The sequence below is a fragment of the Hemitrygon akajei genome, chromosome 7 (genome assembly GCF_048418815.1).
Source record: "Hemitrygon akajei chromosome 7, sHemAka1.3, whole genome shotgun sequence".
Classification (NCBI taxonomy): Eukaryota; Metazoa; Chordata; class Chondrichthyes; order Myliobatiformes; family Dasyatidae; genus Hemitrygon; species Hemitrygon akajei.
Window position 1 is genome coordinate 37,359,484 of NC_133130.1, and position 22,400 is coordinate 37,381,883.

Here is a 22,400-nt window from a genome sequence, read left to right on the forward strand (position 1 = left end):
ACACATAAAATAAATCTTGTCCATATGTCCATTAATAGCTTCTGTTCTGACTTCAGAGGAATAGAATCCAACTGGGTTGACCAAACATCCATTTTCCTACAAAGACAAAACAACTGACATGTGTATATTCTTACCTCTAATAATATTAATAGATTTAACTTGATCAATCAATCAGACCTACTTTGCACAATCCAAAGGCTCATTTACCAGAATTTAACATCCTAATCTGGTTCTAAAACGAAATAGACAAATCCTCGTCTTTTCTGCATTAGTATCAGCAGAGAATTTTTGTAAAGTAAAGTTTGAAACCTAATAAAAAGTTATCAATGTCAGAGTCACACAGCACAAAAATGGCCCCCTTGGCCCAGCACATTCATCATTCATTGTCAATATTTTGCCAGTCTACACTAATCCCATTTGCACATATTAAGACCATACCCTTCTTCACATTAGCCATTTTGGTGTCTGTCTAAAAATAGTAAGTACATTATTGAGCAAAAGTGAATGCAAATCAAAGTTATTGACAAAGTGCTCAAAATTGCGAATGAAGAAGTTAAACTTAAGTAGTTGAGAAAGCCAGGACATTGTGCATAATTATTTAAGCCTCAGCAATTTATTTAGCAGGAACTAAGTAACAATGAGATTACTGAAGATAGCACAAACCAGAAGGTTTTGATACATCATGCAAGGTAATGCACAAATAATCACAGAAAATGGTTTATATGAAGAGATGATTCATTTTAAACTGTGACACTGCCTGTAAAACATACATCTTGTATGGAAGCACTGAATTAAAAGCATTCAACAAAACAAGTTTGCCTCTTGTAATATCCAATAGATTTAAACTTTACTTAACTTCAAGAAAGCATTAAATATTCTACTTATTTTACAAATCTCTCATTCTCTTGATGCAATGACGCTGTTGGTCTCTTTGGGTTTTGTTCTACAGAACTTCATGAATAGAAACATCCATTATATGGATTTCCCTCAGCAAGTTTTTGTCAGTAAAGCTTCTACATAAACCTGATTTGTCTATATAGAGAAATGACTGATGCAAACCTCAAGCTGGGTGCGAGCTTGCTCCACGTTGTCAAATGTCAATTGGACATAATTTACATAGGTTTCCACATCAGGTTCTATGCCCAGATTTTGCATGATTTTCAGTACTTCTATTGTTCCTGTAAATTAATACAAAAAATATTTATACATCTGCATTACAGCTAATTGCCAATCTTCTGTTAAATACATTTCTTCCTTTTTCTAAAGAATGCTGAAATTTAGACAGTGTCATATCCAACACCCCAATAGTTTTGGTGAAGTCATCCTCTTAATAGTTCAATCTGTATTAACACTTGACACTCACTATTTACTTCAGTACTACTTCATGTGGAACAGCTGGAGTTCAAGCATGGTTGAAAAATCTGTAAAATGATTTATTTTGTCCACCTCAGAAGTGCCCCAGAAATATAGCATTAGTGCTCAGATTAAACTAACTAGATTCATAGATTATATCCAACTGGAGGGGACCAATGAATCCAAGAAGCTATTGGGGAGCTGTAACAGTACTTTGCTCTTGGAAGTTAATTAACTCTGATAGGTGAAGCTTTAATCATGCCAATGCAAAGAATTCCAAGTTTTAAAAAAAACACCTGTAGGTGTATGGAACTGAAATTCCTTAGTACTTCGTATAAGCAAGGGGCTTTATGATTTTGGAAACTTAAACATACGCCTATTACAATGACTACAAAAAACACAAATATACATTTGTAATGGAAACTTCTCAAAATGTGCTGCTGCTTGTGTGGATCATTAATTTTGCTGATAGGGCTGAGTCATTAACATTTACCAAGCTAACTAGGTAAATGCACTTCTCAGAAATCATAAAGGGAAAAGTTTTAAATTTACCAGAGGTAAATGCAGTGCTTGGTTTGATTTTACTTTTCTGGCCCAACAAGCTGCATTGCTGGCAATCCACCTGATCACAGGACAACTTACAATTAACCTACTAAACGGCTGGTCTTTGATTGTGGAAGGAAACCGGAGCACCCCAAGGAAACTCAAGCACTCACAAGGAGAACATACAAACTTCTTACAGACAAGTGCCATAATTTAATTCTGGAATGCTTCAAGCTGTAATAACGTCACGCTAACTGCTATGCTACCATGCCGCTGATCTGAAGACATAATCAAATAAGTTACATTCAGGAGGACTTCAACAAATTGGCACTCTAAACAAATTTATATAATACTAAACTGCAGATGCTGGAAATCTGTAAAAAATAGCAAAGACTAGAAATTCTCAGGCAGCATTTATGGAGAGAGAAAGAAGGTTAATATATCCGAAGAAGGGTCCTGAACGTGTACACCAGTGCCTGACCTGCTAGGAGTTTCCAGCATTTAATTTTTACCTGGCATTTTAAGTCAATGACTATGTTAGCACATTCAAAGTAATAATGATTATATGGTCAATATACATTTAATGAAAAAATTGAAGGAAATAATTTTCAAACTTTGATGTGCTTTTTCCAAGACCACCTTTGACAATTATTTCTAGTCCTTGTCTGAGAATCACAATGTCTGAAGCCAATGCCCAGAAAAGCCATAGTAGGAATCTCTGGATTTTTGAGGATATTTCTTTACCTTGAAATGAAGTAAAAGAAAACACCTCAACAAACAGTATCAAATTTTCAAACATAGATCACTGCTGCAAATATACTCCTGGAAATATGAAGGTCCAATGGATTTGCTTTTCATTTAAACCTGAATTTCAAAGTTTTGTCACAGCAGGTTTCTGTGAATTCAGTGCAGTTTTAACCATGAGAAACTTATGGGTGCTATAAGGTGTCGCTTGGTGGTTCTTCACATGTTCTTTTAAGTTGATCAATATCACATAATGATTTGGACTTTACGGTCTTGAGAAGATCAATCCTAAAAATGTAAGCCCATATGTTCAAATCACTGCTGATATCGTGATTCTGGATTTCTTCTTTGACTCACAATATCAAATTCACAGATGAAAACAACTGCACCCACTTTCATCTTATCCAGTCCACAACACACAACTTCAGGAACAGACATCTAAGAAGGGAAAATACCCTTTACTAAGCTGAACATAAATTTGGATTTTGAGTGGTGATGGGCACAATATTAAAATTTAAGATGAAGATAAAACTATTTACCCTGAAGGTAATTATTGTTGCAAGGTTGCTCAGTCAGAAATATATACTTTAAAATAGAAAATGTAAGCATTGAGATTAAAAAAAAAACAATATGTGCCTTGAAAAGTAGTTATGCAAAATACAGACGTGCAATAAAACCTTATATACTTAAGGAAGAGGGGTTTAGTCTTGCAGCTACAGGGAGAAAGGATCTCCTGTGGCGTTCAGTGGTGCGCCTCAGTGGAATCAGTGCTCCTCTCCTTGTCCAGTATGTCATGGAGGGGTGATGCTACATAATGCAATGTAACTTCTATAGCATCCTCCTCTTAGACACAACCCCCCAGGAATTCCAGGTCCATCCCCAGAACAGAACCAGCTTTCCTGATGAGCCTGTTGACCATCTTGGCATCATCTGCTCTCACCTCGCTGCCCCAGTGGACTGTCAGCATAGAATAGAATGCTGGCCACCACTGAGTTGTGGAACATCAGCAGCATAGTACTGCAAACATCGAATGACTGGAGCCTTCTCAAGTAGTATAGCCGGCTCTGTCCCTTCTTGTACAGAGCCCCTGTATTTTCAGTTCCCCCCCAATTTATTGTACAGGTGAGTTCCTAGGTATTTGTAGTCCCAGATGACTTCCACATCCGTTCCCTTGATGGAGATGGGAATGCAGGGTGTTTTCACCTTCCTGAAGTCCACCACCAACTCCTCTGTCTTAGTGATGTTGAGCTGCAGGTGATTCCACTGAACAAAGTGGTGCACTACTCTTCTGTACACAACCTCTTGCCCCACAACTGCTGATCCGTCTGAAAACTTCTGCAGATGGCAGGACTCAGAGTTGTACCTGAAGTCAGAGATGTAGACAGTAAACAGAAAGAGGGACAGGATAGTCCCGAGGTGTCCCTGCGCTGCTAACCGTACTATCTGATACACAGCTCTGCCATCTCACATACTGCGGCGGTCTGGACAGGTAGTCTGTAATCCAGGACACCAGAAGAGCATCCTCCTGCACCTCCATGAGCTTACTCACTACTAAAGCAGGTTGTGTGGTGTTAAAAACACTGGAGAAATCAAAGAACATGATTCTCAAAGTGCTGCCTGGATCATCCAGATGGGCATAAGCCCAATGAAGCAGGAAGATAATGGTGTCCTCGACTCCAATGTGGTTGGTAAGCAAACGGCAGGGTCCAATGATGGATTTACAATGGTCCGGAGGTATGTCAGGACCAGTCTTTCTTATGATTTCAAAATACGTGAAGTCAGGGCCACAGGTCTGTAGTCACTGGGCATGGTGGGAAACATCTTATTGGGTATTGGAACTAGGCACAATGTTTCCCACACCACAGGGAATCTTTCCAGGCTCAGATTGAAGATGTATTGAAAGACTGTGCAGTACACTCGGGCTGATGCCACCCAGGCCCACAGCTTTGCCTGGGTGAAGTCTGCTGAGCTCACTGCTTACCTGCTCAGCAGTTACAGTACATGTGTCTGTGGTGTCCTTACAGAGAGATGGAGGGCGAGAGGTGAGAGGGGAGGAGCTAGGGGGTTGTAAACAGAAACCTCTTCATCATACTTGTTGAAAAACCCATTTAACTCATTGGCCCTGTCCCGGTCCCTTTCAATCACCAGGTCTCTGGTCTTTCTGTACATTGTGATCGTTCTCATACCACTCTACACACCCTTTGTGAGTTTTTGCTATCTTTTCCTCTCCAGCTTCCTCCTGTAGCACTCCTTGCTCTGGGCTATCCTCCCCCTCAGTTCCCTATAAACCAGCTTCATCTCCTCCTTACCTCCATCTCTGAATGCCCTCTTCTTCCTGTTCAGTATGGCTTTGATGTCTTTAGCGACGCAAGGTTTATTGTTGGGGAAACAGCGTGCAGTCCTAATCAGAACAGTGTCATCCACACAGAAGCTGACGTACCTTGTAATGCAGTCTGTCAGTCCATCAATGTGCTCTCTATATGGACAACAGAGCACTTCCCAGTCAATCACTGGCCTCCTGTGACCACTTCTTAGCAAACTTCTTGATCACTGGACCAGAGGATTGAAGATATATGATCTGATCGGTCGGGTGCGGGGGGTGGGGGGGGGGGGGGGTAAGAGGGCTATATGTGTCCTTAATATCTGCATAAAGCAGATCCAGGTTTGACAATCCACAAACTGTATAAAAGTTGGCAAAGTCGCAACTGAGTTGACGTGGTTGAAATCCCTGATCTAGATAAGAAGGATGAGAGGTGACCTGATAGAGGTGTATAAGATAACGAGAGGCACTGATCGTGTGGATAGTCAGAGGCTTTTTCCCAGGGCTGAAATGGTTGCCATAAGAGGACACAGGTTTAAGGTGCTTGGGAGCAGGTACAGAGGAGATGCCAGGAGTAAGTTTTTACTCAGAGAGTGGAGAGTGCGTGAAATGGGCTGCCAGCAACAGTGGTGAAGGCGGATACGATTGGGTCTTTTAAGAGATTTTTGGATAGGTACATGAAGCTCAGAAAAATAGAGGGCAATAGGTAAACCTAGTAATTTCTAAGGTAGGGACATGTTCGGCACAACTTTGTGGGCTGAAGGGCCTGTATTTTGTTATAGGTGTTCTATGTTTCTAAGGCATTCAGGTGTAGCGACCGAGGAAATGACATCACACGCCAGCAACGCATTAACTGAGGGAGGGACATAGACCCCGAGAACAATGGTGTGGGAAAACTCTGGGCAAATAATACGGCTAAAAGTTCAGCGTCTCAGCTGCATACATGCTGCTTCACCATAGTGTGCCCAGGGTTGCACCATCTGTTGTTCACAAAAGCTGCGAGACATCCTTCTTTCTTCTTGCCACTTTCGGTGCAACTCCTGACTGCCCGCACACAATGGAAGCAATCTAGGTTCACATTAGACTCTGGATTATCCCTGTGCAGCCATGTCTCAGTGTACCACATAATACAGCTCTCACGGAGCACCCTCTTGTTCTTCATCCACCTTTGGACAGTTGGATTTCAATAAGTTAAGAGAACATTAACATCTCTGTCCAAATTAAACCATCTTAAGCAACCACTTGATAAATGCATTTGTTCCCTAGTAACTATCTTTTATACTATATTGAATTACATGCTGGAAGCACCACAAGTTCTTGCTACTGCCTGAGCTATGAATCCAGCCCACCACCCTCATTCTCCAAACCTGAGAAATTCCACCTCTAATTTTCCCATTACAAGCCGCAATAACAGAAAGAAAAAAATCTCAATGGGGAAAAAAAACATATACAACAGTTAAAGAAACTTCGAATTTCTCATGCTGCTTTCAATTTAACTCAAAAGATTTCAATAACAGAACTTTGCAGCTCACTCAGAGCATTGCAATAATGTGCTCCTTCCTCTTAAATCACATCAAAATCAAATGCAAAAATTCTGTTATTAAGAAAGCACTTGTCAGTTGATGCAACATCTTCAAAGCAAGGCAGCATATGCTGTTCACAGCTCATCAGCTACCTCTGTCAGTTGTTTGTAAATTTAAAATTTGCTTAAAGCTCTTCTAGCCTGGAGTGACACCTTTAGAAAGTAAAGTAGCCTTCAATATTTTATGCGGTGCACTACAGCGCTGATAATCAAAAGTGATTTCCCTTTGAGCACAAATGTATATGTGGGACTGAGTCACTCCAAATTAAAGTCACACTACTTTTCCTTTTTTTGCCCTAGAACAACTTAATATCCATTTTTACACGTACACATTTCGATATATTTTTGACTGGGGGGTTGAAGGGATGGCAGATATGAGCAGAGAGAAAGAAGAAAATAAAGGCTAATCTACATATTTTTTTCAGAAACGCATCTATTCCATTAAGGTTATTAATCAAACTGACCTAAAATGCAAACAGAGTCTCTAATCAGATAACTATTAATCAAATGTGTAGAGATAAGATTTGTATTATGTGGGATAATGAATGTTACATAAAAGTTTTGTTTTGAAGTTGAAAAAAAACTATTCCCACGTTTGTGGCTTGGTTTCTAATCTTGCACACCAATGCATGAAAATTCTTGAAAGTGCTCTCTGCAATGCTGAGAAGCTTTTATTTTTTTGAAAGAAAAACAGTTTCAGCACCAGATAAAATAAAATTCAAGTCATTTTCTAAAGTTTCAATGAAAATGCATGTAAAAGTAAAGTCTTCAAAATGATTTTTCTGTCATAATAATTAAAAAGTTCATTTTCTATTAAGAAAGTAATCTAGTTCCTTTACATTTCAAGACAAACCTGATTTTCTGAATATTAAAAAATGTGATCATTTTGATAACTGGACCTATCTTTCACTTAGATGCCACTCAGAATCTCCACAACCTCAAATTAGTGATACAGCAATACATTTGGAAATAACTTGAATGAAAAAAATCACTGCTGATTAACAAAACAATATTGTCAATAACAATTTTTTGTAATAATCCTGAGAACAAAAGCTATAGGGATCTGTAGGTTAAGTCACAAATGACATTTATTGAATCTCCTTTCCAAAATCCAAAGCTGCTGCAAAATACATGCCAGCTTGTAAAAGTTGTATTTGAACCATCTCAATAGAAAATTTCACTCAGGTCCATAAGGAACCCAAATTTCCAGTGACAGAACAAGCAAACAAATTAGCATGACAACAAGGCCAACAGCAACAGTACCTTGCACCCGAAAACCCTTCTTTTAAACCCAAGCATCAACTCTATCTTTTGGGATAAACAACTTTTGAGTATTGTGTTGTATTAAACTTGACAAGCTATTATTAATAATTTCACAGCAATTTTCCAGAGCTACAATTTCATTAACATTAATTTCCTCTAATTTCCAACAGTACCATATGTTACCTGTGTACAGTAATAATTTGCTATTCATGAAGTTTAGCCATGCTTTTCAACATTGCTCACTGATATCAACTCAACTCCTGGAAACATCCAAACCTACTTGCTTCGTACAGAAACTAAATGCTTCTCTGTAAAGTTTACAATTCAGGCTCCTTACTACTGATAAGCCTAAAAAAAACACGTTAGCCTTTTATTGAGACACCATCTAGCATTTCTAAAATTCTTTCAAAGGATTTATTGCTTCAGTTGGTTCCTCTGAGGAGGTTGTCAGGAGCTAATTGTATTCATGTATCTGGGGTCACAAAGGTTGGATAAGGTTAGAGAACTTCCTTCCTGAAGGATACACTACACACAATTGAAAGTTTCACAGATAATAGGTTCCAATTTTATTCCAGATTTATTTCACTACTCAAATTTAAATTTACCAGCTGGCAGAATGGGATGCGAATTCTGAACTCTGGTCAAAAGGCCAGGTCTGTGGATAGGGTCCTATAGTGATTAGCAGATAGCTCAGGACATCAGAATTCAATTTCAACGTCATCTGTAAAGGAATTTGTACATCTTGCCAATGGAATGCATGGGTTTCCTCGTGATGCTCCAGTTTCTACCCATAATCCAAAGATGGACCAATTAGTCAGTTAATTGATCACTGTAAATTGTCCCGTGATTAGGATTGGGTTAATTGGTGGGTTACTGGCAGTGCAGCCCAAATCAGGTGGAAAGATAAAGGCCCGATTTGCCTATTCTGCACTGTATCTCCAATACATACCAATAAATAAATAAAATCCAATCAGATCATTTAACCCCTTTGCAACAGCAGCCTTAATCAGTTATCTGATCCTCAACTTCAAACTATAACAGCTAATTCAGCATAGTTACTGAAATTTCTGCAATGCATAAACAGTGGACAAAGAAATTTAATACAACAAACATGCATGGCAAGAAACAACAGAGTTTCACCCTTTCACATTTGGGATTTTACATGCAGAGACTTATTAGTGACAATAATGAACACTGTTCAAGATACTGATTTATCATACAAATAAAAAACTATCACATCTAGCTCAGTAAGTATACAATCAGTGGTCATTAATTAGGTACAGAAATGGAACCCAATGTGATCTTCTGCTACTGTCAACCTAGCATATCCAGATTCGACGTGTTGTACGTTCAGAGATACTCTTCTGCGCACCACCGTTGTAAAGAGGTACTTGAGTTATAGTTGCCTTCTATCCACTTGAACCAACTTGGCTATTCTCCTCTGAGCTCTCTCGTTAACAAAGTCATTTTTGCCCACAGAATTGCCGCTTACTGGACTTTTCATTTGCTCATTGCACCATTCTCGGTGAACTCCAGAGCAGGGTTTCTCAACCTTTTTTAATGCCATGGACCCCTCTCATTAACTGAGGGGGTCTCTGGACCCCAGGTTGGGAACCCCTGCTCTCGAGACTGCTGTGCATGAAAATTCCAGATCTTCAGTTTCTGAGATCGTCAAACCACCCTATCTGGCACCAACAATCGTTCTATGGTCAAAGTCACTTAGATCACATTTTTCCCCCCAATTCTGACGTGTGGCCTGAAGAACTGAATCTCTTGACCATGTCTACATGCTCTCACACATTGTTGCTGCCACATGATTGGCTGATTAGATACTTGCAATTAATGAGCAGGCCACAGGTAGAATAAAGTGACCACTGAGTGTATATTGGTGTTAACTGCCTCTATAGGTCCGGTGATACAGTTTAAGAAATGAAACAGGACACAGAGACCAAATTATGGGATAATCTAGCAAATTAAATTTTTTTTTTGGAAATATGCAATGCTTCAGGCTTGGAGTAAAATTAAGTTCTGTTCTTCCTTTTTAAAAATTCTCCCCAGTTTTATCATATTGACAACTTGCCAACAGATTAAACAAAGTTGAGCTTTTCACAAATCATGCATTCCCCATGGATCTCCAAATTATCTATAAATATATTAAAATTTTAGAAGGATCCCACAAAACAACATTGATGTACTTTTAAAACAAGCCACTAATGTTCTGATCAACAATCCTATCACTAATTACGACATATTTCCTGTGTATTGAGCCAAAAGGCAAAATATTTTCTCCTGACATAAATATATAAAGACAAGCAGTTCATTATTCAGACCACACTAATTCTGAACCACATATTGTAAAGCCTAAATATTCCCACATCTAAACATAACTGATTAGGGCTACAATAAATCAATCTTAACTTGCTACCCTAACAATTAAGAAATCAGAGTATCACAATAATGAGACAGTCATTAGTGGCAGGCTGTGAAACAACCGGACTTGCCAATGCAACAAGTCAGAGAAAGCTTCAATGTTTGTGATTTAAATGCTTAATTTCAAAGTGCATTGCATTGCAAAATACAGATTCTTTGTGTCAGGATGAAGAAAACATTTAACATTCACGGCTTCTAGCCATTTTATTTGAGTGACACTTCTTTCTCTGGACAAATTTTTACCCATTACAGACGATTCCATTCTTACTCCTTGTCACAAAAATCATAAAAATAAACTTTTTAAAAAGAATTTTGGCTGAACATTTGATAAATAAAAAGTAACATGAAGCAACATTTTTTGAGACTTAGTAATGTGTTTCCATTTAATATGTTGCATAATTTTGTTTTTTTTTAAAGATCTCTAATGTTTGAGGCAAAGTGCTGCCTCTCTTTATTATACTTTATAATTTTGACAAGTATAGGAACAGATGTGCCTTCAACTAACTGTAGTGAAAAGCAGTTATTGGAAAGAAATGACAGTTAAATTAAATAACAAAGAGCTAGAAGCAACAAGCTTTCATGTTTTCTTTGCCTGATGTATAGGGTCTTTGGTGAGACATGCCATACACTTCATAATATTTACCTTAAAGATTTAAAGACTCAGAATAGACCTGAAATTTGGGTGACAAAATAAAGTCAGAATTGACAAAACTTATGAGACAAAAAAATTGAGAGATAAAGTGACATTTTTTTTAAAATTCTATGTACCTTCTGACACACAGAGGAAAAAATTTCAGTTTCACAAGAAACATCATTTACAAGTAAATAAACTTACTTGTGCACATGGACTACGTTGAATTTTCAAGTAATCAATTACATTATTTGTATCTTCTACTTTCCTTCTTGAAATATTGATCCTACTTCATATCCATAGATTCCATATCCATCACTATTTCTTGTATGCCTTTGGATATACTAACAATACTTCCCAAAACTACCAATCTTTTCTTTTATCATCATGTCACCATTGTTGTTGGCCGAATGAAAGGTGGACACGAATTGGCATATAGGAGGGAGATTGAAAATTTGGTTAAACAATGCAATAACAATCACCTCTCACTCAACATTAGCAAAACCAAAGAGCAGCTTATTGACTACAGAAGGGAAAAACCAGAGGTCCATGAGCCAGTCCTCATTAGGGGATCAGAAGTGGAAAGAACCACTAACTTTAAATTCCTTGATGTTACCATTTCAGAGGATCTGTCCAGGGACCAGCACTCAAATGCCATCACAAAGAAAGCAAGGGAACGTCTCTACTTTCTTAGAAGTCTGTGCAAATTTAGCATGACATCTAAAACTTTGATAAACTTCTCTAGATGCACAGAGGAGAGTATCCTGACTGGAAACAACCCTAATTTGGAAACAACCAAGAAAAGTCTACAAAAACTGATGGATACAATCCAATCCATCACAAGCAAAGCTCTCCACATATGGTGCACATCTATCTGGAGCATCTATCTGCCAAAAGAAAGGAGCACTCATCATCAAGGACCTCCATCAGCCAGGCCATGTTCTCTTCTCGATGCTACCATTGGGCAGGAGGTACTTGGCCTAAGGTCCTACATCACCAGGTTCAAGGACTCCACAACTCACGTTCTCAATATTATTTACTTACTTTTTCTAAAATATTTAATACTTGCACAAGTTGTCTTCACCTGGACATTGGTTGTTTGTCAGTCTTTGTTATTTTTTTTTCATAAATTCTATTTTCTTTTTAAATTTCCTGTAAATGCCTGCAAGAAAATGAATCTCCAGGTAGTAAGCTGTTATAAATATAGAAGACAAAGAAGAATAGCCCTTAACTCAGCAGTGGAGTTATCGGGACACGTCTTTTTGACGGTGTTTCCATAGCAACCTATTCTCGTTTTTATGAGGCCGAGTTGCTAGCTCGACGCTCAACCTCACTTAGATTCGAACTCGAGAACCTTCGCTCCAGAGTCCGGCACTGATATTATTGTGCCAAGCGGGAGGTTATAAATATGTATTTTGATAAAAAATTTACTTGGAGCATCTCCCTAACCTTATCCCCAATAACACTCCCTTTTATAACACAAGATATGTTTCAGCAGATTGTGACAACGTTACTTGGCTTATTCTCACTTCTCAGTTCTCCATCTGCAGTTACGTAATGAAGATTTCAATTTTTGAAAAATATTCACTCTTCAAACCTTCTGAACTATTCGCCATATCAAAATCTTTGGCTATTTTCAACTTTGTTTTGTCAATTACTGTTTAACATCAAGAGACATCTCTCTGGTTTTATCCCCTTTATAACATAAGATGTTTTAGCACATTGTGATGTTATCTGGCTTATTCTCACTTTCAGCTCTCCATCTATAGCTTTGGAATGAAGATTTCAATCTCTATTAATCTTCCAAGCAGTAAGTGCCAAACCCAAATTCCTCTAATAGAGGAACAAAGAAATTCTAAATTCCATTCTCATCCAAAATGTTTCCCAAAAAACACTCCAAATTGAGAATAACATTTAATCCAAAGGCTTGGATTGACGATTCAAAGACTTTAAGTTCAAATCCAATGAAATCAGCTGCAGAAATATTAAATACATTAAATATGTATGTAATAAATATTTATTCATTAGTAGCAGTTATTACCCTACAATATAGGAAGATGTTTTGTGAAATTTTGTTTCAAGCAACAAGATAAAAAAAAGTATATAAAATTGTTCAGAAGAACCTGGCAATGAACTAAAATCACCCTGTCACTTCATTCAAATGAGGTTCAACTTTTTCATGATTTGTACTAATTTAAAGATGTTAAGCAAATTTAAATTTTTTTTAACCATTACTATTGAGAAACAAGCTCTTTGGTCTACCAATCCTTTGTTGACCATCAACAAATCCAAAATGAATCAAATTTTTATTCTCCCTACCTCCTAGCAACCTGCATTTTCTGTAAGATGTTAGAAAACTGAAAGAAAAATTTACTTGTATTTTATTCAGAGATACAGCAGGGACAGGCCCTTCTGGTGCTTTGAGCTGCAACATGATTTAACCCTTGCTTAATCGCAGGATAATTTACAATGACTTATTAACCCACTCATCAGAAACCAGAGCACCTGGAAGAAACCCACGCAGAAATGGGAAGGAACTTCCAAACCTGCTTACACATGACATCGGCATTAAGCTCCAAATGCCAACACCCCGAGCCATAATAACATCGTGGTAACCGGTACACTACCATGACACTCAATGGCATAATAATAGTCAGTGTCATACAGTATGGAAACAGGCCCTTTGGCCCAACATGTCCAGTCGAATGTGTTGCCTGGCAAGCCACTGCCATCTGCCTGCATTTGGCTCACAGCCCTTTGAACCGCTCCTATCCATGTACTTATCTGGACAGCTTTCAAATGTTGCTCGTGCACTTGCTTCCACCCTGATTTTTGGCATTGTATTCCAAACACGCACCACTCCTTGCACGAAGAAGCTACCTTGATGTTTCTTTTAAATCACTTGCATTTTATCTTGTTTTTCCAGTCACAGACAGAAAGTGCAAGCTCCACAAAAACAGCACTCGAAGTCGGGATTGCAAGGCAACAGCCCTACTTCTATTCTACAAAAATGCAGAGAAGCAGTGTACCGAATGATATGCATCACAAAATAAAGTGGATAAAAAGATATACAACAGAATTCTCTCCGATACTGTATATTGAGTTTGCAACCAAACAATCTGTCAAAGACAATAGGGTGTCATGAAACAACGAAATGATTTCATGTGTTGTTAAAAGATAGGACAAAATAGAAGAAAAACAAAAGTCAAACTACTATCATCTTCAAAATTAAGAAACATCACCCTCCATCCTGATTACAAAGATCCCTCAAAGGCTCAGAAACTGACATGATGCTGAACTCAAGCACCCAGATTGCTTCCGAACAACATTATGCTTTTTTTTAAACCAGTATAGGTCTTTGCTAATAAGCATCTGCATGAGGTTAAGCTCAGCCAACATTTCCACCACACTGCTTTGCAACATTTCAGTAGGAGACTGCAATTTTCAAAAGATTCTATTTACATGCACAATGAAAATTATCAATACAAATTCCAGCATTGTTCTGCCAAATAACTATTTACCATAGAACCATAGAACATTACAGCACAGAAACAGGCCTTTTGGCCCTTCTTGGCTGTGCCAAACCATTTTTCTGCCTAGTCCCACTGACCTGCACCCGGACCATATCCCTCCAAACCCCTCTCATCCATATACCTGTCCAAGTTCTTCTTAAATGTCAAAAGTGAGCCCAGATTCACCACTTTGTCTGGCAGCTCATTCCACACTCCCACCGCTCTCTGCGTGAAGAAGCCACCCCCCAATGTTCCCTTTAAACTTTTCCCCCTTCACCCTTAACCCATGACCTCTGGTTTTTTTCTCCCCTGGCCTCAGTGGAAAAAGCCTGCTTGCATTCACTCTATCTATACCCATCATAATTTTATATACCTCTATCAAATCTCCCCTCATTCTTCTACGCTCCAGGGAATAAAGTCCTAATCTATTCAACCTTTCTTTGTAATTCAGTTTCTCAAGTCCCAGCAACATCCTTGTAAACCTTCTCTGCACTCTTTCAACCTTATTAATATCTTTCCTGTAATTAGGTGAGCAAAACTGTACACAATACTCCAAATTCGGTCTCACCAATGTCTTATACAACTTCACCATTACATTCCAAATCTTATACTCAATACTTTGATTTATAAAGGCCAATGTACCAAAAGCTCTCTTTACAACCCTATCTACCTATGATGCCACTTTTAGGGAATTTTGTATCTGTATTCCCAGATCCCTCTGTTCTATTGCACTCCTCAGTGCCCTACCATTTATCTTGTATGTTCTACCTTGGTTTGTCCTTCCAAAGTGCAATACCTCACACTTTCCACATTAAACTCCATCTGCCATTTTTCAGCCCATTCCTCCAACTGGTCCAAATCCCTCTGCAAGCTTTGAAAACGTTCCTCACTGTCCACTACACCTCCAATCTTTGTATCATCAGCAAATTTGCTGATCCAATTTGCCACATTATCATCCAGATCATTGATATAGATGACAAATAACAATGGACCCAGCACTGATCTCTGTAGCTCACCACTAGTCACAGGCCTCCACTCAGAGTAGCAATCCTCCACTACCACTCTCTGGCTTCTTCCATTGAGCCAATGTCTAATCCAATTTACTACCTCACCATGTATACCTAGCGACTGAATCTTCCTAACTAATCTCCCATGCGGGACCTTGTCAAAGGCCTTACTGAAGTCCATGTATACAACATCCACTGCCTTCCTTTCATCCACTTTCCTGGTAACTTCCTCGAAAAACTCTAATAGATTGGTTAAACATGACCTACCACGCACAAAGTCATGCTGACTTTTTTTAATAAGTCCCTGTCTATCCAAATACTTGTAGATCCTATCTCTTAGTATTCCTTCCAATAATTTACCTACTACCGATGTCAAACTTACCGGCCTATAATTTCCCAGCTTACTTTTTGAGCCTTTTTTAAACAATGGAACTACATGAGCTATCTTCCAATCCTCCGACACCTGACCCGTGGATATCGACATTTTAAATATTTCTGCCAGGGCCTCTGCAATTTCAACACTAGTCTCCCTCAAGGTCCGAGGGAATACCCTGTCAGGTCCTGGGGATTTATCTACTCTGATTTGCCTCAAGACAGCAAGCACCTCCTCCTCTTTAATCTGTATAAGTTCCATGACCTCCCTACTTGTTTGCCTTGTTTCCATAGACTCCATTCCAGTTTCCTTAGTAAATACAGATGCAAAAAAACCCATTTAATATCTCTCCCATTTCTTCTGGTTCCATACATAGCCAATCACTCTGATCTTCAGGAGGACCAATTTTATCCCTTACTATCCTTTTGCTCTTAACATACCTGTAGACGCTCTCAGGATTATACTTCACCCTGACTGCCAAAGCACACTCATGTCTTAGCCCTCCTGATTTCTTTCTTAAGTATTTTCTTACTCTTTTTATACTCCTCAAGCATCTTATTTCCTCCCTGTTGCCTATACATGTTATACATCTCTCTCTTTTTCTTTATCAGAGTTCGAATATCCCTCGAAAACCAAGGTTCCTTATTCTTATTCATTTTGCCTTTAACCCTAACAGGAACATACAAACTCTGCACTCTCAAAATTTCTCCTTTGAAGGCCTCCCACTTACCAATCACATCCTTGCCAGAGAACAACCTGTCCCAATCTACGCTTTTTAAATCCTTTCTCATTTCTTCAAATTTGGCCTTTTTCCAGCTTAGAACTTCAACCCGAGGACCAGATCAATCTTTATCCATGATCAAGTTGAAATTAATGATGTTATGATCACTGGAACCAAAGTGTTCCCCTACACACACTTCCGTCACCTGCCCTAACTTATTCCCTAATAGGAGATCTAATATTGCATCCTCCCTAGTTGGTACATCTATATATTGATTTAGAAAACTTTCCTGAACACATTTCACAAACTCTAGCCCATCTAGACCTTTAACAGTATGGGAGTCCCAATCAATGTGTGGAAAATTTAAATCCCCTACAATCACAACTTTCTGTCTCCTGCAATTGTCTGTTATCTCTCTGCAGATCTGCTCCTCCAATTCTCACTGACTATTGGGTGGTCTATAATACAACCCTATTAATGTGGTCATACCTTTCCTGTTTCTCAGCTCCACCCATATGGCCACAGTAGACAAGCCCTCTAATCTGTCCTGCTGAAGCACTGTTGTAATATTTTCCCTGACGAGCAAAGCCGCCCGCCCCCCCCCCCACCCTTCTTCCCTCTGCCTCTATCACGTCTGAAACATCGGAACCCTGGAACATTGAGCTGCCAGTCCTGCCCCTCCTGTAGCCAAGTTTCAGTAATGGCTATGATGTCATTGCTTAACCAATATTAAACAAAGCAGCACACCCTTAAATGTCTCATAGTCGGTGCAGAATATCACAATGACAACATCCATTGCTGCAAAGTTGCTGCATTATTTATACCATGCACTAATTGGGAAGAGTATTGTGTAATGGACTGAGTTGCTTCTGCAAGCACAATGCTCAAATCAATGGGTCTTGAAAGAAGCAAATATCCAAAATATGCTATATACAAAAGCAGTCAGTAAATTAATGTTTACATTCCATGTACAGGTGGCCCCCGTTTTTCGAACGTTCGCTTTACGACAGCTCACTATTAAGAAAGACCTACATTAGTACCTGCTTTCGCTAACCAAAGAGGATTTTCACTTTTACAAAAAAGACGCCCACTTTATACGTGTGTTTACCTGAGAAAGACTACCATGACCGTGAAGCCTTGTGCAGGCAGTTGTGTGCACATGCGTGTACGTGCGTATGCGTACACACGTACATACATATACGTGTACCTGTGTAGGCGTGTACGTGCCGATTTTTTTTCTCCAAATCGAATTTGGGTCGCTGTCTTCCCGATTTTGATAAGTGAAACTACACCATACATACAATATTTCTACTTTATATAGGCTATATATTTATCATATCATTCCTGCTTTTACTATATGTTTGTGTTATTTTAGGTTTTATGTGTTATTTGGTTTTAGTTGGTTATTTTTGGGTCTGGGAATGCTCAAAAAATTTTCCATATAAATTAATGGTAATTGCTTCTTCACTTTATGACATTTTGGCTTACAAACGGTTTCATAGGAATGCTCTACCTTCGGGTAGCAGGGGAAACCTGTATAATAAATGTTCATATAAACCTATACAGGGTAAATGAGCTACAAGTTGCAATGGAATCGATTTAGAATTTTAAATCGATTTTAATTGTTGCTACAAAACTATGTGTACCTTCCATTAACTTCAGTCTCATTTACTTCCAATCCTGTTAGAGCTTTATCTGTCCTTCACAGGGCAATTACACATTCAAGAATCAAATAGCAAAGACCTTCTAGGTAAATACTCAGCAAATTAGAAGGGCTTGAATAACACAAACCTTGACTGTTCTTTTCTTTCAGGTGTTGTGCCAGCAAAGGCCAGAAGTAATGGGCTCTAATAGGAAAACCTTCATTCTGCATGATCTTCATGAGCTCAACAGCCATTCCTGGAAATGTAAATGGAAACTATTTAATTATCACGTCTGTTATCATAAACCAGAAAGATATCTGGTACAGTTAAGCTGCATGTACAATTCTGTGTCAATTATCACTTATGGAAGATTTTCTATTTATTAATTCTAATTTTACTTTCAAGTTCAGTATTGATTACTTGTTCTTTGCTAATTCTGATGTAAACAATAACACAAAGAAGGAATTTTTTTTAACAAACAAGAGGTAACTTAAATGATTTTTTTTCTTCTCCCATCTCATGGGTGCAGTGACAGGAGAAATGAATTATTACAACACGTATCCTGAAAGTTAAACTAGTTTGGATCTCCAAGTCCAAGTTTAAAATGGGCTCAGAAGACTAATAATCTGGGCAGATGATTATTCCTTAGATATATCAAATGCAATGTTGGGGTCCACAGGGATAACAGAAGTAGCAACCTTGCAGGATCGACTCCGTTATTAAATGTTAAACTCTCACTGGAGAAGATGCAATGAAATTTTTGTCAGCTGATTCAAACCTCTTTGGACATAAATGTGATGATGATTATTCCACTGCTACATTAGAATTAGTTGTTATGATTATGGCCATGGGCAAGACATCAGCAACGTCACCCTAAATAACTGCCTTACTTAGCCTAGCATAATAAAAGGTGCTTTGGAGTTGTTAATAAATTATGCACCACATGCTCCAGGTAAGCATATTCTGAACTTCCTCACCAAAGACAAATAAAACACAATTTAATTCAGGGTTAGCATTTTAAACTACTCCACAAGATCTGAAAAGACCATGTAAGAATCTCCATAATTAAAATTACAAACTTGAGTTTTTGTATTCTATTACCGGCTTTCTTAGCGTCCAGAGCACAGTACAGAGCAAACTGAAACGGAGCTGAATGCAGATTGGCCTCAGTTAGTCCCTTACAGAACTGGTGTATCTTGTCCAGTGGCTGGAACATAAAGTGAAAAAAATAGAAATCAATATTTTTCCAAAGGAAATAATTCAATACAACAAACTGTTGAGGCTTTGTTACTAAGAATGCATGTTCATTTTCTGACAATTTAATTTGCACTTGTACAGTCATAAAACACAGAAGGCCCTTCAGCCCAATTCATGCATGCCAGCCAAGATGAATATCCCAGCCAGTCCCCTTTGCCTACGTTTGGCCCATATTCATCTAGGCCAGGGGTGTCAAACTCATTTTAGGTCACGGGCCGGATTGAGCAAAATGCAGCTTCATGCGGGCCGGATCAGTCGGACGCGTGCGAACGCAGCTTTCGTTGCCTCCGTTTTTTCAGCCTGCTCTCATGTGTCTCAGTCTCTGCTATAACTACAAAGTGTTTCACTTTACAAATTCCATTTCTTATGAAGAAGACTGTCGAATAAACACTAAAATCCCTGAAAACCTGGTACCTGAATAAACTCAGCATTAGCCATATCATACGCCATAGGCGCTTCGATTACTGGGGCCAGCTTTAATAGTAATTAGTTTTTTTTTCTCGCGGGCCAAAGATAATTCCACCGCGGGCCGGATTTGGCCCGCGGGCCTTGAGTTTGACATATATGATCTAGGCGTTCCCTATCCAGGTAATCCAGCAAATGTCTTTTAAGTACTGTAACTCTAGCTGCCTCTACACCTTCCTCTCACTCATTCCATGTACCATCCAACTTCAGCATTAGCAACTACCTTGGGTTCCTTCTAAATCTTTCTTCTTTCGCCATAAATCTATTCTCTCCAGCTTTAGACTCCCCAGCCCTAGGCGGAAAAAAACTTATCACCTACCTAATTAAAATTAATGCCCTTCATGATTTTATGGAACTTGACATGGATATCATTCGACCTCCTCTGCTCAAAGGAAATAAATCCTACCATATCCAGCTTTGCTTTGTAACTCAAACCCTGCAGTCCAACTAACATCCTCAAGAATCTTTTCTTTACCTTTTCCAGCATAATGACATCCTTCCTATAGTACAGTAGATGATTAGAACTGCACACAGTGTCCCTTGTTAGATCTTGCTATTGACCTACAGTTGTAATATTACACCCCAACTCTAACTACCGTCTTCTCCACCATTTACCTTTGTTACTATCAAGGAGCTGTGTCCCTGTACGTTCAACAACAAAAAAATTTCTCCACTACCACCCTCTGACTCCTTCCATTAAGCCATTTTTATATGCCAAGAGGATATATCTATTTTGTCTACACCTTCTCTTCTATAATGTGGATTAGGTTTCAATATATCATCATTCACTTCCCTTAATTCCTCCAGTAAGAACAATATCCTCCTATTACCTTTCATGATAAACACAGAAGGAAAATGCTTAACACCTCATCTATTTCCTGTGACCGTGCTGGTATTTAAGAGAACCTACTCTCTCTTCAGTTATACTTCTGCTCTTAAAATACTTACACAATCTCTTGGAATTTTCCTTTCCCTTATCTGCCAAAATCATTTTACATCTTATTTTGCTCTGATTTCCCTCAGATGCACACCTGCAGTTCAAGAGTTAATTTGATCCCAGGTGTCTCTTACTGACATGCATTCATTCCTTTTCCTGAACAGTGCTTCAATATCCTTCATCAGCCAGGGTTGTCTCATCATGCCAGCTATGTCCTTCAATTGCAAAGGAACATGCTGGCTCTTCACTCTCCTTCCCTCAACTATAAAAGCCTCTTACTTGCCAGACATCCCTAGATCTGCAAACAGTCTCACTTAATCAATCTTTTAAGTTCCTATCTAATGCTTAAAGTCCTTTCTCTGTAACTATTTCAAAACCAATAGAATTATGGTCACTGGTTCCAAAATGCTCCCTCACTGACACAGAAGGTCCAGGGTTGCTCCACTCTCCGAGAAGAGCCTTTTACATATTGTTCGAAACAACTTGCTGGACATATTTAATAAATCCACCTCATTAAAGCCCTTTACACTTTTGCAGACCCAGTTAATACAAAGGAAATTGAAATTCCCTACTATAACAACAAAATTATTCTAAAAGCTATCTGCCATCTTCCTGAATATTCGTTCCTCAAGTTTCTGCCGACTACTGGGAGACTGAAAATAGAGATCATTATCTTGTTCGGAATTTATCTAGACTAAATAAAGACAAATGTATAAGAAAAATAACTATTGAACTTTCCAGTGCTTCGTAGTTAACTGTTTGTTTGTAAAGCAACATTTTAAGGAGGCTTTTCAAGTTGAGGACAGAGATACCACGTCAGTCTGTTTCAGTGGAACCATTCAAAAGATGTGCAAGAGACAGCTGCAAAATATTGTTTCATTTCAGCCAAGCAAGTAATTAATGGCCAAAATCTCAATGCCCAAGTTCACCATAAACTTTGTGGTTATCCCAGTGTTCAAAATGAAGAGTTCATGAAAAACTGCATGCCCAATTCATAACAAATAGAACTTTCAAGGATCATGCATGAAGTTGTGTGTTAATAGCATGTAACTGGAAGGTCACAACAGCAATGAACATCATGGAGAAGCAAAATGCAAACAAAGGACAGGAATGAAGAACTAAACAGCAGGTACGAGAAAGCGCGTAGAAAATTTTTACAAAGATGCTGCCAGGACTGGAGCACCTGGTACAATTTGCCTTGAAGGTGGGCAGATGACTTTACAAAGACATATAAAAATCATCGGGGCATAGAAGGTAGCCAATCAGTCTTTTGCTCAGTGTAGAGGAGTCTAAAACTACAGGCACAAGTTTAAAGTGTGAGGGGAAAGATTTAAAAGGAGTCTCAGGGAAGATTTTTCAAAAGATAGTGGATGTATAGACGAACTTTCAAAGGAAGTCATACAGGCAGGTACAATTATAATGTTTAAGTGACATTTGAACAGGCACATGAATAGGAAAAATTTAGAGGGATGTGAGTCAAATGCAGGCAAATGGGACTAGCTTAAGTTGGCATCTTGGTTGGTTTGGAAGAAGTGGGCCAAAAAGCCTGTTTCTATGCGCTTTTTATCTATGACTCTACACTGATAGCAAAGCTTTTTTGATGCTGCCATGAGAATATT

The 22,400-nt window shown here is 38.6% G+C and overlaps 1 protein-coding gene across 1 annotated transcript in view; it reads right to left on the bottom strand.

Moving 5' to 3' along the window:
* lrpprc (leucine-rich pentatricopeptide repeat containing) overlaps window positions 1-22,400 on the bottom strand; it is a 138,596-nt gene that overhangs the window by 79,077 nt on the left and 37,119 nt on the right. The window contains exons 10-13 of the mRNA XM_073050655.1: window positions 19,224-19,329; window positions 18,271-18,378; window positions 1,060-1,178; window positions 3-96 (exon numbers count right to left, since the gene is read on the bottom strand). Of these exons, the coding sequence (XP_072906756.1) occupies window positions 3-96; window positions 1,060-1,178; window positions 18,271-18,378; window positions 19,224-19,329 (427 nt within the window). The remainder of the gene's footprint in view (window positions 1-2; window positions 97-1,059; window positions 1,179-18,270; window positions 18,379-19,223; window positions 19,330-22,400) is intronic.